Source organism: Gobio gobio (assembly GCF_949357685.1).
Source record: "Gobio gobio genome assembly, chromosome: 12".
Lineage (NCBI taxonomy): Eukaryota > Metazoa > Chordata > Actinopteri > Cypriniformes > Gobionidae > Gobio > Gobio gobio.
This window is the reverse complement of record NC_137105.1, coordinates 23,139,401-23,156,218: the sequence shown is the minus strand read 5'-3', so window position 1 is coordinate 23,156,218 and position 16,818 is coordinate 23,139,401. Positions and strand designations below refer to the sequence as shown.

The window sequence follows — 16,818 nt, the reverse complement described above, 5'->3', positions numbered from 1 at the left end:
CTTGGAAGAGCCCAATTGGGGCTGTTTCACAGCAACATAAACAATATTGAGTCTGATGAGCCTGACAGCCAAATGTCCAGGGCCGGCCCGTGGCATAGGCGGAATAGGCAAATGCTAGGGGCGCCACTCGTCCACAGGGGCGCCAAAATGTATTAATGATACTATTTTATTAATATTATTGATGTTCTTACTGAAATATTACCACATAAAGCGCAAAAAAACGTAATTAAGTCCCCCGCCTCTTTCCGGTCCGCCTCATCAATCTCCCCCCGCCGATCTACTTGAAGTGCGTCAGAAATACAACGCGCGATCAGTTTATCGTTAGGGGAATTTGTTGTGTTGCGTCGCCTCTCGCCGCATCCAACGCAGACAGGATTGCTTTCATATTTTAGGGTGCTTGGCCGTTCGCGCCAGGTGTTGACACGGTGTAAGTTGCCTGATTATTTATGACGGATGGCCGAATTGAAGTGTCTAAAAAGACAGAAGCCCTCTGATGCAGGGAAGATAAGGGATACACTGCTCTTCTTACATAGTATTTGTGTATTGTTTCTAGTCTAAATATCTAAAATTCCTAAATCAAGGTGCATTTACTAGTTAAATGACAGAAGATAGTTTTCTTGAAAATAAAATCAAAATGAAGTGAGTTTTTGCTTAAAACAAGCAAACTTGTTTGCCAATGGAGTGGAAAAATAATAATCTTGTTTCTGATTGAAATCTTGTTTCTGTCCCAAACAGAAATAAGATTATTTTTCTCACCCCATTGGCAGATAATTTTGCTTGTTTTAAGCAAAAACTCAAGACATTTTTCTTGTTTACTTGAAAAAAAAATCAAAATGAAGTATGTCATTTTACTTATATAGTAAATGCACCTTGATTTAAGAATTTTTAGATATTTGGACTGGAAACAAGAAAAAGATTCTAAATAAGAAGAGCATTTTTTGCCGTGTAAAGACAGAAGTAAAGTGATGTAGGCAAATTAATGAACAGTTTATTTAATTGCATAGTAGTAAAATACTAATGTTTGCTAATTAATTCCAGTTATTTTTACCTTAAAATTTATGCAAGCAGCTGTTCTGGGTTCTCCAGAGGCCACAGCCAGTGTGATTTTGTAAAAAATAAATAATATAAAAATATTAAACGCATGTAATATCACTTTTTTAATAGCCTTATGTTTTTACTCTGCAGTTGTGCAGTTTTAAGGGGGTGTATAGCAATTTTAAAATGTATTTGCCGAAATTAGTAATGATATTTATATAAAGGTTTATTTAAAATGGCAACTATTTATGTAAAATTCACATTAAATATCAAAATTTCTCAGTTGAATTCCTGGTGAAAACATGAATGCTCATAGTTTAGTGGAAGATTGCTGCCATCTACTAGAAAACAAACCCTTTTGCTAGTTCTCAATGAATAGTTTGTGCATGAATGTTAGATGCAATTACTCTTGCTATTTGTGTTTAGGCTGTAATGTGGCATAGGTGCAATATTTGTACAGTTTTACTATCATCAGCCTTTAAAAAAAAAAATAATAATAATATCATGAACATAATGACGGGGTAGAATGGACTGGACATCATATAAAACAACAATAAAAATAAAACATCAATGCATTACAAAAATAAAACAGTACGATTGTTTCCACAACTTAGACTGATAACGTGTAGCGTAGTGCAAAACCTTGATACAAGGGGCACCAAGTAAAATCTTGCCTTGGGCAGCAAATTGGTCAGGGCCGGCCCTGCAAATGTCCATCCTTTACCAAAATGAATTGCAATGATATTGCATTACTTTAATCCATACGGTTAGTTTTGTATAGTAATATGATGCTGTGCCACACAATAAAAATAGCTAAAATGCTTTGGTACTGTAGTACTAATGTTGTAGTACAACATGCTGAAGTTCAATAGAGCGTACTTGTAGTGTAACTGTAGAACAGTTGTAGTTCAGATTTGACTTCCCCATAATTTATTTGCATTCGCTGCAGTGCAATAATTCAGTGTAGTGCAACTGCAGTTTAGGACACTACAGCCCGGTTTCACAGACAGGGTTTAGATTAAGCCGGGATTAGGCCTTAGTTCAATTAGGGCATGTAAGTAGCTTTTATAAACGTGTCTTAGAGAAAAGAAAAAAAAAAAAACATTACTGGTGTGCATTTTGAGACAAAACAACATATCTATTTTAATATATGTAAGTGCAAGTTGCTTTCATTTAAAACAGCTCAAACATGCATTTTAGTCTGGGACTGGCCTTAAGCCTTGTCTGTGAAACCAGGGGTAAATTTTAAGTAATAGATTGATACATTATAACTACAGTTCATTCAAATGCTGCAATTGATTTATAGAATACACATGCTGTTTAACAACTGCACTGAAAAATGGTCTAAACTGCAGTTAAAGTCGCGCTAGTCTTTTCTTCCCACCTGTGATGTATATCTGAGTAAAACGGCTTCTCGAACAAGAAAACAACAACAACAACAACAACAACAACAACAACAACAACAACAACGTAGGGCAGGACTTGATTTTGTGCATTGTGAATTGATTGGATAGTTGTGGTTTGCTGTTGCTGTGATCTCTTGTGATTTACTGGTTGTCCTTCCCTTGTGCCAGTAAACACGTCATCAGAAAAGAGTTGATTATGAGGGCTTTCACTGTGACTTTAATGAGTGCGAGGCAAAGTTGTGGGCAAGGTAAATGTAGAAATTTTCACTTGCCAACTTTAAATAAAATGTAAAAAAGGGTGACAAATGTAACATTTTTTGTAATGTGTTAATTTTAAAACAGTATAGTAGGCTACTGCAGCTTTCATTTTTACAATGTAAGTGCGATCATTTAGAAGTAGCATTGAGGCAATTTTCACTTTTGCTGTTTCAGAGTGGTTAAAAAAATGCAGTGCCCAAGTTACCACACACACTGTGTGCTAAATGTGTTAGCCTCAATTACAGTGGTAGGCACTGGTTTACAGTTTTACACAATGAGTAAAACGTCACACTTCTAAGCCGAAGGTTTACCCGGAATTAGCCATATTTAGACTATTATGCCGTAAGTAAACGTAATCAATTACAACACGACAGTCAAAACCATTCAGTAGTTGTTCTGTTCTGAATCCATTTCGATGACGAACTTCGACTCAACGCTCTGACGTTCCAACCGCTCAGAGTCAGAGCTGCTGTGGCATGCTGTCTCCATGGAAACCTGTTTAGTTGGTGCAGTGCGTTTGCGTGGTTTGAATTTTCCTGCTTGCTAGCACATCCACAATATAAAAGACGTAGCTTTTATGAAATTATCCGTTTGCCATTTGAGATAGATTTACAGTGGATTACTTGCGATGAGTATTAAATAGGCTAAATGCACGGCTTTCTGGAGAGGAGCTTTTTCGACAGGCCTTTTTTTCCTCCAACTTTGTTGTCGTATCATTAGCGAGCTAACGTAACGTCAACCGAGGCAGGTGAACAGGTATGTGCGACCTGGTTAAACTGCAAATGTAGTTCACGCTATATCTGCTGATGTTAGTGCGATCTCACATTTAGCACCCATCAGGAATATCGGGTATCTCTTCTTCATATGACAACAGCCATATCTGAATTGTTTTCCCATCAGCGGGGGAAGGATTTTGTTATTGATCACCAGCACGCGCTGACCACAAGCATTCGACATCTCGAGCTGCTCCAGTGGGAAAACGCACACCAAATCCATCGTTTTGTCGGAAAGTTAGCAACACTTTTATCGCAGGAATCCCTCACAATGTGCCGTCAGCGCACGCGCGTCAACTGAAAGCGCGTGTAGAAACTGCACAAACAATTGAACACCACGCAAATAAATTAGTGTTAGATCAAGCTTTGCAAGCAGTGGGACGCGTTTGTCGTGGGAGGACCATCCTCTCTTCATCAAAGACATCACATCAGTCATTCACTGTCAAGGAGCCACAATTATGACAGGACTTTGACACCCGCGTCTGACACATTGACGAAGACACTTAGGACAGATGTTTGTCAGGAAAATGACACCGAGTCAGTCCAGTTTGTTTGGAGAGATAGATGACCTGCAGGACCTTACTTTCATCGAGAGACCCATACGCAGGAGCCTGAAGGTATGTATAATAGCCTAGCATTTTCTTCTGTCAATAAATGACTACATAATCGTATAATATTCTTTGGCTGCTTACCATACAAGACTGGGATGATACATTTGATGATTCAACACTTCTGTCTAAGAGTGGAGGGATTTTTGACACTGCAGATGATTTCTTTTGGGAAAAACCAAAACAGAAAACATTCACGCTCATTGACGTTTTCGCTTATTTTGTTGCGCGCGCCACGACCTTTCGACATTATCGCGTCATACACTTTATTATTTTTATTTGAAGTAGTAACTGTACTAGCATCCTTAGGGAAGGACGGGGGTTGCCCACTTCAGTCTGCTGAGTGACGCAGTTTCTGTCAGCTGTCCGCATCACTGCTTCGCCTCCTCGTTCTCGCCACTGCGGAATAGAGGATTTCCACTTCAAACCATAACTTTATTCCCATTAATACCGCGAATTCCTCCATATACAGCAGTAGCAGCGTATAGTTGTGTGGATGTCGTGTTCATGTGCAATCATGTACCTGGCAGCAGTGAAGTTAAGGAGACTCTCCTCTCTCAGCATCACGTATGCGGGAATAATGAAACGCCTACAGAGGGGGCGGGTGTTTTCTGTCCCTTATCTTTTTTTAATGGGGAGGTTCCAAAGAAAAGCACCGTGGCTCCGAGAGCCCTAAAGTAATAGACTAGGCACCTACACATGGCTCCCGTCCCCCACACTATCTCTTCCCACGCAGTCCCTCTTGCCTCGCATCCTGCCTCCCTGCAGCCTCCTCACATATTTGGCTGAGTCATCTGTAATGGAATCTTGCCCAATTACTGGCCATTCTTTGTTTAAGATGCACTACTTTTGTACTCTTGAATTTTCGCCTTTGCTATAGAAACGCTCAACATTAAATGCTAATAACTTTAGCTCCCTTCTTTTTTCATTAAAGCACTGTGTTTGGTAAAGTGCAGATAGCAAGGCCAGGTTTTTAAAGTTGTCATCTTGTTTCCCCCATTTGCAGACTGCAGAAGAGATTGACAAGCTCACTGTGGATGAAGATCTGAATGACATAGAGCGAGCAGTTTACCTTCTCAGGTAAAATCGGTTTTGAATTGGCTAAAGTACCTATAGCAGTGCTAGATTATCTCAGCAGTCAGGACCCCTAAACATTTGTGACCACATAACCATTTCACATCATTAAAATTGTTTTAAAGTTGTGCTGAAGTAGCGCCAGTTCATTTCTTCCATATTTTGACGTACATCTGAGTAAAAAGATGATCAGTATATCAATATTGACTGGATAGAGGCAGCTTTGAATGCAACCTTGCAGTTGATAGTATGAAAGAGGTGGGGTTTAATTAAAAACATTAAAAACATTTTATTTGTGTTATTTGTTCATTTTCATTTCATACCAACTTTAAAGGGGTCATGAACTGCATTGTTTCATTGTTCACAGAAAACACAAAATACTGTTAGAAACTTCACTTAACACCGTTATCTTTGTGTCTCTGCAAAATGTGAAACAATATAAACACGATAACCATATACGGACTCATGTGTATAATATGTACGTTCTGCACGATAACAGGCGCAGTCTGCACTTATTCAATTAGTGTTTTTTTCCGCTTGCGCTGCTTGACCGTATAATGATTTTGTTCTTTAGGCCTATATTTTCGTTTACACATATTGTTTAATGTTTTAAATTGAAAGAAAACCTTAAGATATAATGTAAGCTTGTTATGTATAGCTTAATCGTAAGCTTGTTCAGAAATGGTGACAAAAAAACGTCTTTCTCATTTTCTCAAAATAACGTCATTCGAATATCCGATTTTTATGAGCCCAAATATTCGAATACAATATTTTGGGAAAATGCCCATCCTTAGCTTTTACTATTATTAATTAATCATGAAAAGTGTTGATTATAGCATTATATTTAGATAGCATTATATTTAGTTCATGACATGAAAGGTTGCAGTGATGAGCATTATAGCAGTGATCTTGTTATTGCTACACGATTTCTGCACACTCATGAATGTTTTCATCATAACTAACAGTGCAAACACAATGTAAATAAGAGATTTTTTGATTATAACCAAAGTCCCTTTAAGACAAGTCATTTTACTCGGCAGCCATCTTTGAAATGCCTGTCGGGCATGCAAGTGCACAGTGGCGGGGGGTGGCCAGGGGGTGGCCAAGGCTGCTTTAGGGGGTCCATCGATCGTGAAAGAATATCATTATTTGTTTTCATTGTTTTGACCTATCTAACATGTATTCTAATAAATAAGCAACCACAATTGTAGATACCAGTGAAATTTCACAATTATCAATACCAACTGATATCTCGCAGCAATAATTACAATATTTAAAACATTATTGAATACAAGTGAACAGTCAGCAATAAAGTTAGAACAGTGCTAAGAATTAAGTTTCAGGTCTAACGTTAGGCCTAATTCAGGTACAGAAACTGAATCATCACAAATAAAAATAAAACATTAATAATCTACAGCATAATCTTCACTGTATAAATGAAATATAGATGAATGCATGTTTAAGCTACAGAAGTCAAGATCAGTGGGTGATTTTTTTTCTTTCTTTTGTTCTTTGATTAACTTTAATGACAGATGGAAGAACGTAGGCTATAGGTTGATGCGGTCACTTTAAGAGCAAATGCACAATATTGAATCTAATTCATAGACACGCATCCTATTTCACTTGTCAACTGCTTACATTCGGTTAAGACATAGCCGACTGTATTTACTATGATACTCGCTATTTTTGGCATATGTATATTGTCCATTCAAGGGCAAGACGTGCTCTCTGTGTTCACGCTATACAGGCAAAAAAGTTCACTTCAAGAATGAAAAAAGTGGCGTCGATGTGTTTTGCTGTAAGAACTGCACAAATGAAAACAAAAAAGCGCAATCTAGCTATATATTTCCATAAACACTGACTTTGCTGAAAAATGTCTATAGCCTACACTCTTCCAGTCTATGGTGAAGTCATTATACATTAAAAACGTTTTGAGACAAATTGTGTCGTTTACTGAAAAACTATGAATGGCTAGGATTTTGAACAACTCTGTGCTTATGCCGCAACCCCAATCGGTTTGGCAACTAACGTTAATATTCTCTTAATTTTCAACGTTAATAGTCTACATGAACAAAGTGCAGCGTGAAATGGAAATATCGATCTAAATATCGATACCACCCTGGACACCCCTCTGGCTCCGCCACTGCAAGTGCAGTTCCTATCTCTTTTAATGGAGAAACATCAAATTCTCCAAAACTGTTTGCCAAGCTTACGATTAAATTTCATATTTAAAATCACCAATGAAATCTGACAACTGTCTCATACATTTTGTTTCTAAATGCTTGAATCATGACAAAAAAAAAACAGCATTTTTCAGGCTGGATCAAGCTAATGCGCATACGCAGTCCTAAGCACGCATCACAGAACACTGACTGTTTCTATAGGAACAGAATTTAAACTTGCGCTATTTGATCCAGCGATTTTAAAGGAGCTTTCTTTGATCGCTTTCTGTATATAATTTAATCACAGTTTAAATAACAGATTATTTTCACCACAGAAAAACAATGTTAAGTTCACTCACTGGTTTGATTTATACATAGACAAAGAGCATTTGACTGTACATGAGTCATTACATATCAGAAATCATTGGTCACAGATCAGGAATTAGAAAGAACACATTTACTTACATGTTGTGTGGCATTACTGTCGAGTCCATAGCATAAAAGTCTGTTTGCAAACTAAGCCTGCGCCGTAATTGCGACTGCTTTACCAAAGAGTCCACTGTGAAATGTGCTGAATACAAATAAATAATACTCGACTGAGGCATTCACATTGTTGAAAATAAATGACCACATTCCAAGCATTAGGTTCTTTTGGAAGGTAATGTTATTTTTAGTCCAGCAGTGATCCTGTATCGCTTTTCTCTCCTCGTCATCTCACTAACACACCAGTGCGCGGGGCCAATGTTGCAATGATGAAGTAGGCATTGATTTGTCTTTTACCCATCTAAGTCATAGATAGGCACATTCCACAACAAGTCGTTCTCTGGGCTTGCTTTCAGTAAAAGCTGTTTTTGGACGTTTTCCATTCAGCAACTTACAGGATATTCTTATAGTATGATGACCTCTTATATTTCAGAAGCTCAAGGAAAAGTTGATTACTCAATTCATGTCTCAAGTCTCTGCTCCAGTGATTTAAAAAAAAAAAAAATACAACCATGCATGTCACTATTATTACTGGCTGATACACATTTACTGACAACCAGTTGCAATTTTTATTTATTCACAAAAAAGTTAACTTGAGGACAATTCAAACTTGCAACCTCTCGAGCCACATCATCTCATGCTCAGGTATGGAGCTGAGGCCTCTTAAGGTTGACAGTTTTATTCACTATATCATGTTTTGCATCATTAGTCAAGTCTCTAGATCCCAGATTGTCTAAATCAGTTGTGCTCAGTGCTTTTTCTTTCCACTTGACACTTGGTTGGAAACTGTTTACCCGTGCCAACATTGTTGGCTACAACTGTTTAGCCAAATGTTTATCCAGGGTAAGCCGACCGCACAACTACTTCTCAATGCTTGCTGACTGGCACAGAACATCCAGCTCAGTGGGTCAGGGCAGGTGGTGTCATCGCCGCTGTACTAGTCTTATGAATAATGGATCCCTGAATGGTCTCTCATTGATATCTAGGCAGAGCTAGCTAACTGCATGCTCATCTCGAAGGACTTGGGGGAGTCACTACTCTTAAGTTTCCATGTTACTGTCGCTGAGATGCAGGTTTAGCAGTGATATGGTGTTATCTGATCATTAAAGTTGAATGGATCTGGTGCTGATTACTGGGGAGACGGAGTTAAAATTTGATCAGATTTCCCCAGAATCTGCATATCCAGGCACATCTAGATCATGAATATCATGAAGTTATAGTTAGCAAATGCACATGTTTGGTTAAACTTTGTCTTGTGATGTTTTAGTCAAGACAATTGTAAGAATATTCCAAGCTGTTTACAAAACACTAAACAAATATTATATGAGAGGAGACCATTGTAATGACCTGATTGTATTTGTCTGTTTATCAGCTTTTTGAAAACCTAAACTAATACAAAAACGCATATCTTATTTTAAAAGAGGTTTATATCATGTTTAGAGGACCTTGAAAATGTATATTCATCTTGATATTGATATATTTGTACATTTGCATTTATGCATTTGGCAGTCATTTTTATCTAAAGCTACTAAATTTGTATCAGTCCCTGCATTCCCTGGGAAACAAACATATGACCTTGACATTGCTATCGCAATCAGTTATTATATAGTTAGTATATAGACATATTTTCACTTCAACATTCTTCGCACCATTGTTTTTGACTTGATTTATGGAGTCAACTTCTAGGTCAAAATCCAACTGCCTCTATTCAGTTTATGTTCCCATTTCATGATATATATATTATATATATAATAATCGGACGGTTCATCACGATACAATATGATATCGATTTTCATAGCCAGCAATACAATAGTTGCCGATTCAGGGGTATATCGACCGATATATCGATATACCCCAATACATAGCGGTGCAAAGCGCTTATGCGCATCCTGTGCACAGAATGGTGCGCTTGAAAACGATATTGATGTGTGTTGTATTAGACCTATGCAACAGTTATTGAGTTTATTAGAGCTCTCTACTCCAGTATTGTGATCTAACAGACACCCGAGAGAAAGTAACAAGATTTAGAAACAGCAATAAATTCTAGCAAGAAGAAGTCCTTTTATGCAAAATCCTAGACCTTTATCTATTGAAGCACAAAAATAAGTAAAAGAAGACTCAATTCAGTGGCCTATTCCTACGATGGGGCATTTTGTCTGTGTGCGCTTTTCTTTCGTGTTATTTCTGCAAGGCTTCAAACACGGGCAACAGATAACTCAAGGCAACTGTCCCGTCTCCCGAGAGACTTTCACAAGCTATAAAAGTGCATGCATTGGTGATTAATGCATAAACTGACATTGCGTGAAAATGTAGAGAGTGTGAAAACAAAGGTCTTAAATTTATAGATCGTATCGATTTTTTTCACGTTGCATTGATACATCGATACACTTTTGCGCAATGAAAGAATATTAATAGTTTATCTTGTTCTGTCTTATCTATCAATTGTTGTTGCCTAATTAAAAAGCTGCAGTATACATTTAAAATAAATGTCTTTTGATTTTATATTATCTATTTATATATAAATATATTTACTTGTTTTTCTGTAGATTTTTTGACATTGCACACAGAAGCCTAAAATACTTTGACTGTTGTCATGTCCTAAGCTGTCATCAGATTATTGATCTCTTGTGTGACTTGTTGTGTAACTGGTTGTGTAAAATAGGCACATATTATCTACATTTCTAAATATCGATTGATATAGCCCTGAATCGAATCGTATCGAAGAATTTTTTGAGGTATAGCCAAATATCGTATTGCTGGCTATGAAATTTGATATATTATATTGTATCGTGATGAACTGTCCGATTTACACCCCTAATATATATATATATATATATATATATATATATATATATATATATAATATATATATATATATATATATATATATAATATATATATATATATATATATATATATATATATATATATATATATATATATATATATATATATATATATATATATATATATATATATATATATATATATATATAGGTTTCTTGGTACTAGAACAACATGACCAAGAACTTGACCTGGTTACATAATGTATGCCTCCATTCTATAAAGAGATGAAAACGCTTTGACCAAATATCTAAAACTTTCATGTTATGCTTTTTGACCCAAAACTCAGACACTTCCCTTTTTTGGAAGATCTGATATTGTCCCTTTTTAACCTATAAAACTCTATATTGCTCCTTGCCTGTTCTAATTAAATACCAGAGTCGGTCCACAACCCGACTCCCTTGGGTGGGAAACTAGTTCTGAGAACAATTTAATTGCCCCTGTTTGCTGTCATTTGGCACGTAAAAGCAGGCTGCCAGAGCATCTGTAAGATGACAGGAAAGAGAGCGCTTGTTAAGAAATAGATGAATGGTTAAAAGAAGAGGTGTTTCTGATTTGCAGACACCTCATATATTATGGTTGGTTACACAAACGTGGTGGCATTTTTAGCATTTTGCACTTAGGATATTTATTTTGTATCATATTAACCGAAATTATATTTTAATGTATCATCACAAGATGCACTTAATTCATTAATAGTGAATAGTTTGTCTTCTGTCACAACAATGTAATTGTTCTGAATTTAAAAGCTTGAATAATCCACCTTGATATCATGCAACTCCTGCGTCAACTGTCAGGCTAACATGAGGACTAATGTCATGATATTGTTATTAATCTCACTGTCAAATACAATGCTTTTATGTTTTAAATGCCTTACTGTCAGGTTAACTTCAGTAGCATACATTTTGTTTTTTGTTTTTTTTAGTTTGGATCAAAGTACATTTTAAGCATTAGGGGTACAGTCACATCAACAATATTTCAGCTAAATTTTGTGGATAAGAAAAATCCATTGTCCATTGTCACACAGAACACACTTTCAAACTAAGCAGCTGTCTGTTGGTCAGTGCTGCGAATGTTCATGAACAACTTGAACACGAGTGAAATCTGCATGGGGAACTTTTTACCCTCAAGCAAAACTTCTAAACTAAAGGTGAACTGAAATGACTTGATCATTTACAAGAGGCACATTTGGAAAAATGCTATTTTGGTTCCTTTAACAGTGATTCTCCTGATATTGTATTTAGTTGTAGTTTGCAAATCATTGGGCATATACTGTATGTATACTCTATGCTACAACAATATGAGGTATTATAAAACTCTGGAATAGTGCATTTCACCCAGCAAGCAATTTTGCATTTAAAAGACGTCTAATAGTCCTACAAACACAGCCTAGTGCTTGGCGGTATGACCAAAAATTTATATCACGGTATTTTTCGATTGAGGGAGGATATACTGCAGTAGATTGACTAGAATGCCCTATTTTACTGTCATGACGAGTGAATATTTTAGAAAAATCCCACACTAGAATGAATAGGCTTAAAGGTTTACAAAACCCCACAAAATGATGCTGTGGGGAGACAACCAATAAAACACATGCAACACACTCTTTACAGACACATGCATGTTAAAATATGACCATGGAGATAGAAAAAAAAAAGAGTTGAGGGCACCTTAAGCATTTTAAAAATCTAATCCTATATAACAACAAACTGACAAAACGAGGAGAAACAGAAGAACATTTAAAAGGTCTAATGATATCTTCAGTACATTTAAGAGCACTACTATCTCTGAACAAATGACACACGTCAGTTTAACACAGAAAGAATAAAGCGGTTACATTTTTGCCCATTCTTCTTTGAATTGTCAGTCTATTTATATAGACTTACATCGTCTTCTGTGTAGCAGAATAACCCATCGTATCATCACGGTCGTGATCAGACGTAGGCCTACAGTTCAGTGTCCTTTGCATAACGTTACATTTCATTTGAAGAAGCCGTAATAAAATATGTGCGCATACACGCTGCGCACAACTTTAAACGCGCTCGCTCCGGTCTATATGTGCTGTAATATGATCCATGTGGAGAACGTTAATCTCAGCTCCGTGCAGAAACCGCTCTCTCGCGCGCCGTGTGTAGTTTGAATTCTCAGCTGTAATCAAGGGCTGAATCCAAAATCACCCCCTATAACCTCAAATAGAGCATTATTTGAGGGGACAGCCATCTGTAGTGGTGTCCGAAACCATAGTGGACATTATTGCGGTATCATCAAACAGTGGCCGGAATTGCGGTATCATCAAAATTCATATCATAACAAAAATAAATACCGGTATTCGGTATGAACCGGTATAACGCCCAGCACTACTGACATCTAGGCTAAAACAAGGCAAATTTGAGCTGTCAGTGAAAATGTAGGGTGCTTTCACACTAGTACTTTTGGTGCGCACCCGGATTCGATTGACGTCAGAGTTCAGTTTGTTTGGTTGATGTGAACGTTGTCTTCCGAACTCAGGTGCGCACCTGCGAACCGTACACGAGTCCGCTTAAAAAGGTGGTCTGGGGTTCGGTTCATGTTAACTCCGGTACGGTTCGCTGCTGATGTGAATGCAATCGTACTAAATCACTGAAGTGAACCACTATTAATGACGTATGATTTGATAAAAATGTGTGTTTGTGTGTGTTTCACTCATTTTCCTGACGAGCGTGACTGACATACTGCAAGCAGAGAGCTGTAGATCTAATTTCTGCTCGCCTTCAGCGTTCTTTAGACCATTTGCAGTACATTCGCGGCAGGTAGACAAAAGTGCCATTATGTACTGAAGTTTTGGAAACAAAACCAACAGCTAAAAAACTAAAATATAAAAGTGAGGTGAGCAATGCTATGCATTTTGCCACCTTCTCGCTTGCCGTCGTTACCAAGCAACGGGGTAAACAGCTGCTGCTTTGATGATGCAAACGCACCCCAGTTCGGACCCAAATAATATAATATTAACACAGGGGGAGGGGGGAGCAATCGAATTCGGGTTCGGTCAAGGCAATCGAACTAAGTGTGAAAGCACCCTTAATAGATGTCTAAACAGCCCAAGAATAGACTAGTCATCAATTTTAAAGAAATGAAACCAAACACCCTGTAATCACTGTTGACTTTGCTTACATGATGGAATATCGTACATCTCACAAGTTATTTAGACAAAAACGACATAACCAAATTCAAGGTTATTTTGGCAAGAAGTGGGTTACTCATAGCCAGACTATATCGGGTCTGTAGTTAACCGAGACCGTGAAATGACGGCTACTGCTTGCTGGGCAGTGACAGTTTGAGTAGTGGGTAAACATTGGGAATTTTAGGTGCTGCTGACCAGCTTTAATGTACAATCAGTGAGAGATTTTTTCATTCTGGTTTGCTGATGTCATGAGCAGCATTGAATGCATCACTGCTCTGTCTGAGAGTCATGCTGATGAGGCAGAAGGGTTTTACGACATGATTTGTGTTGTTTGTGTCAGGACTTGTTTCTTTAAAGGAGTCTCTTAGGGCATTGTATACTCCAAAGGTTTGGTTAGCCTGGCCCTGTTAGCACTGCTGGTCCAACTACACTATCTGATTCTGAAGAGCATTGTCTACCTTGATGGTCATTAAAAATAGCCTTTTTTTTGTGCATGTAGTGTACATTAATCATTAATCTTCAAAACATTGATACTCCTTCAAGAGTGATATGGAATGAAGGATGTGCACAATTAAACAGAAAGTGTCACATTGGACATGTAGGGCATGAAATGTTTGTTCACAGACTGCACTTCACTTTCTTTCCAGCATCATCATTGGCCCTGTTGGGGTTGGAAGGATTAGAGAGGCTGCCAGTTGTAAACTAATTGCTAAGTGGGCTTTGTTTAGATTTCATTACAGTCCTGCTGGCTCAATAATCAACTGCAGACTCATTTCTTTTGGAGGGGAGAAATCAAACAGTGTTTTACTTTCTGCCACTGTGTTGTCTTCTTCAGCTCTTTCACTCTCTCCCAACTACGTGTTGAAACTCTAGACATACTTGAGCTCAGCTAGGGTATGATGTGAATTGTTTCATAGTATCCTTTTCAAAGTTTCTAAACGCAAGGTTAAGTGTTTCCAAAATTAAGATTGTAGGAATATCATTCAAATGTTTCTCCTTGACAGCAAAGAGATAAAATTGAGAGTAAATGGAGACATTTTTGGAGTCTTTTGGTTTTCATATTTTCTTCTTAGAAATGTAACAATGTAGGCTAATCAATAAGAATTGTAATAATTTCAATAAGAATCCAAACATTCCTCACCAGATTCTTCCTAAATCAAATTATCCAAACCAGTGTTATTACTTAATTTTTTTGCTCCATTCATTTAATTTTATAGCTCCATTGAGTATGTTAACAATTATAAATTTTTTCTATTCATTTTAGAAGAAACATATCAGAGATCTCCATTAACTCTCTTGAGCTATGTAAAGGAACTTCTAAATGCAATTAAATGTTCTTCTGGGTCATGGCCATTGGATATCATTCACTCACCAGGGAAATCTAATTACAAATGCGAGCGTAGCTCTTTTTACTTTCTGACCACTTTCCAGCTAGGACCTGGCCGGAGCAAGGCTCACGGCAGTGGGATTGTGTTTCCAAACCATTCAGCACCTGGTGTTTAGCTGGTTATCTCTTTCATCCTCCTATAGATGCCACCTGCTCTTCTCTCTGCACGGTACCTCTGTCATTTAGTGTATAAACACAGGCATTGCTAAGGTGCTGCACATTATTGACCATATTCAAGAAGTGCACAAAGCATGACCACATTACTCTCCTTTTAGACAAACTTGGCAGCAGGTCAGGCTGTTTCTTGGTTAATAAATAACCCTTCATCAACAAAGGACAAAGGAGGACAACCTATCCCTGAAAAAGTAATGAATACCTGTTTATAGTTCATTATTTAGAACAACAGCACACATGAGAGACTGATAGACATGAGATTGTTTAGAGAGAGGAGGACGTCTGGGAGGTTCAGCTGCATTAAGCTTCAGAAGGTTTTGCTTCAATGGTAGAAACAACTACAGCACAATGGTTCTATAAATAAATAGAGCATGTAGACATTTCCTTCACCTTTATGGCTACATCAGTTAAACATTTCATCCAAAATAAAATGGGAAAATTGTTTAGAAAGAAAATTGAAGGTGCACTAAAAATGGTTATGTTCATGGTTATGTTGTGCTCTCTTGACTTCCTAATCAAGCAAATATTCTTGAACTGAACATAAGGTTATTTTTTTATACTTTTTAAGCAACTGATATGGCTAGAGAAATATTTTAAAGAACATTTAAAGAAGCTCTTCATATTGGCTACTTGTTATTGTTTGTGAATGCAGACTAGACATAGACATAGGCACACATATAGACATTGAGGTGATAAGGAAACTATCTGTCTCCTAGACAAGATAATGGACCTACAAAGAAAAATCATAAGTTTTATCAGTCAGTGCAGCATCAATGCTGGGCACAGCAGTAGTTCACTGGCATTTAAAGAATTTACATAGAAGGCATTTAGCAGACACTCCAATGCAGAGCAAGATACAAAACATGCTTTGGTTTCACATCAGAGACCATTGTGATAAACCAATGGCAAGCATGCAAGTCAGAGCATAATTTTCAACGGAAGAACAGAAAAAAAATCATGTTTCGAAGTTTAGAATGAGATTGGGTGTGTTATGGTTCGGTTTGTGTTTTGGACTTTTAGTTTGTGTTTTGATTTCATTCCTGTGTTCCTTTGTTAATTTTCCCACCTATCCTTAGTTCCCATGGTTACCCTTGTTAGTTCACGGTCACCAGCTAGTCACTACCTCATCACTACATTTCCCATCATCCTCCCTAACCCTCACCTGCATGCAATTCACAATCACACACACCTGCACCTCATCTGCACCCTCATCAACCTGCTACTTAAGCACACACCTCACACAGTCACATTGGCTAAATATGGAAACAGTAGAACATGTATTATTAAAATGTGAGGCTTATGCAAGAGAAAGATTTAAATTATTTCAAGGATTAAGAGAAATGGAAATGGAAGTTTTTTTCTATCAAAGCATTATTAGGTAATGGCCCAAAGCAACTTAAAATATATGAAGAAGTATTTAATTTCTTAAAAGACACTCATTTAAGTAACAGGAT

The 16,818-nt window shown here is 37.3% G+C and overlaps 1 protein-coding gene across 1 annotated transcript in view; it reads left to right on the top strand.

Annotated features, from left to right (window-relative positions):
- The first annotated feature begins 3,045 nt into the window (after nt 1–3,045).
- ppp4r4 (protein phosphatase 4, regulatory subunit 4) overlaps nt 3,046–16,818 on the top strand; it is a 31,702-nt gene continuing 17,929 nt past the window's right edge. Inside the window, exons 1-2 of the mRNA XM_079830982.1 lie at nt 3,046–4,089; nt 5,087–5,160. Coding sequence (XP_079687108.1) covers nt 3,985–4,089; nt 5,087–5,160 — 179 coding nt within the window. The 5' untranslated portion in view covers nt 3,046–3,984. The remainder of the gene's footprint in view (nt 4,090–5,086; nt 5,161–16,818) is intronic.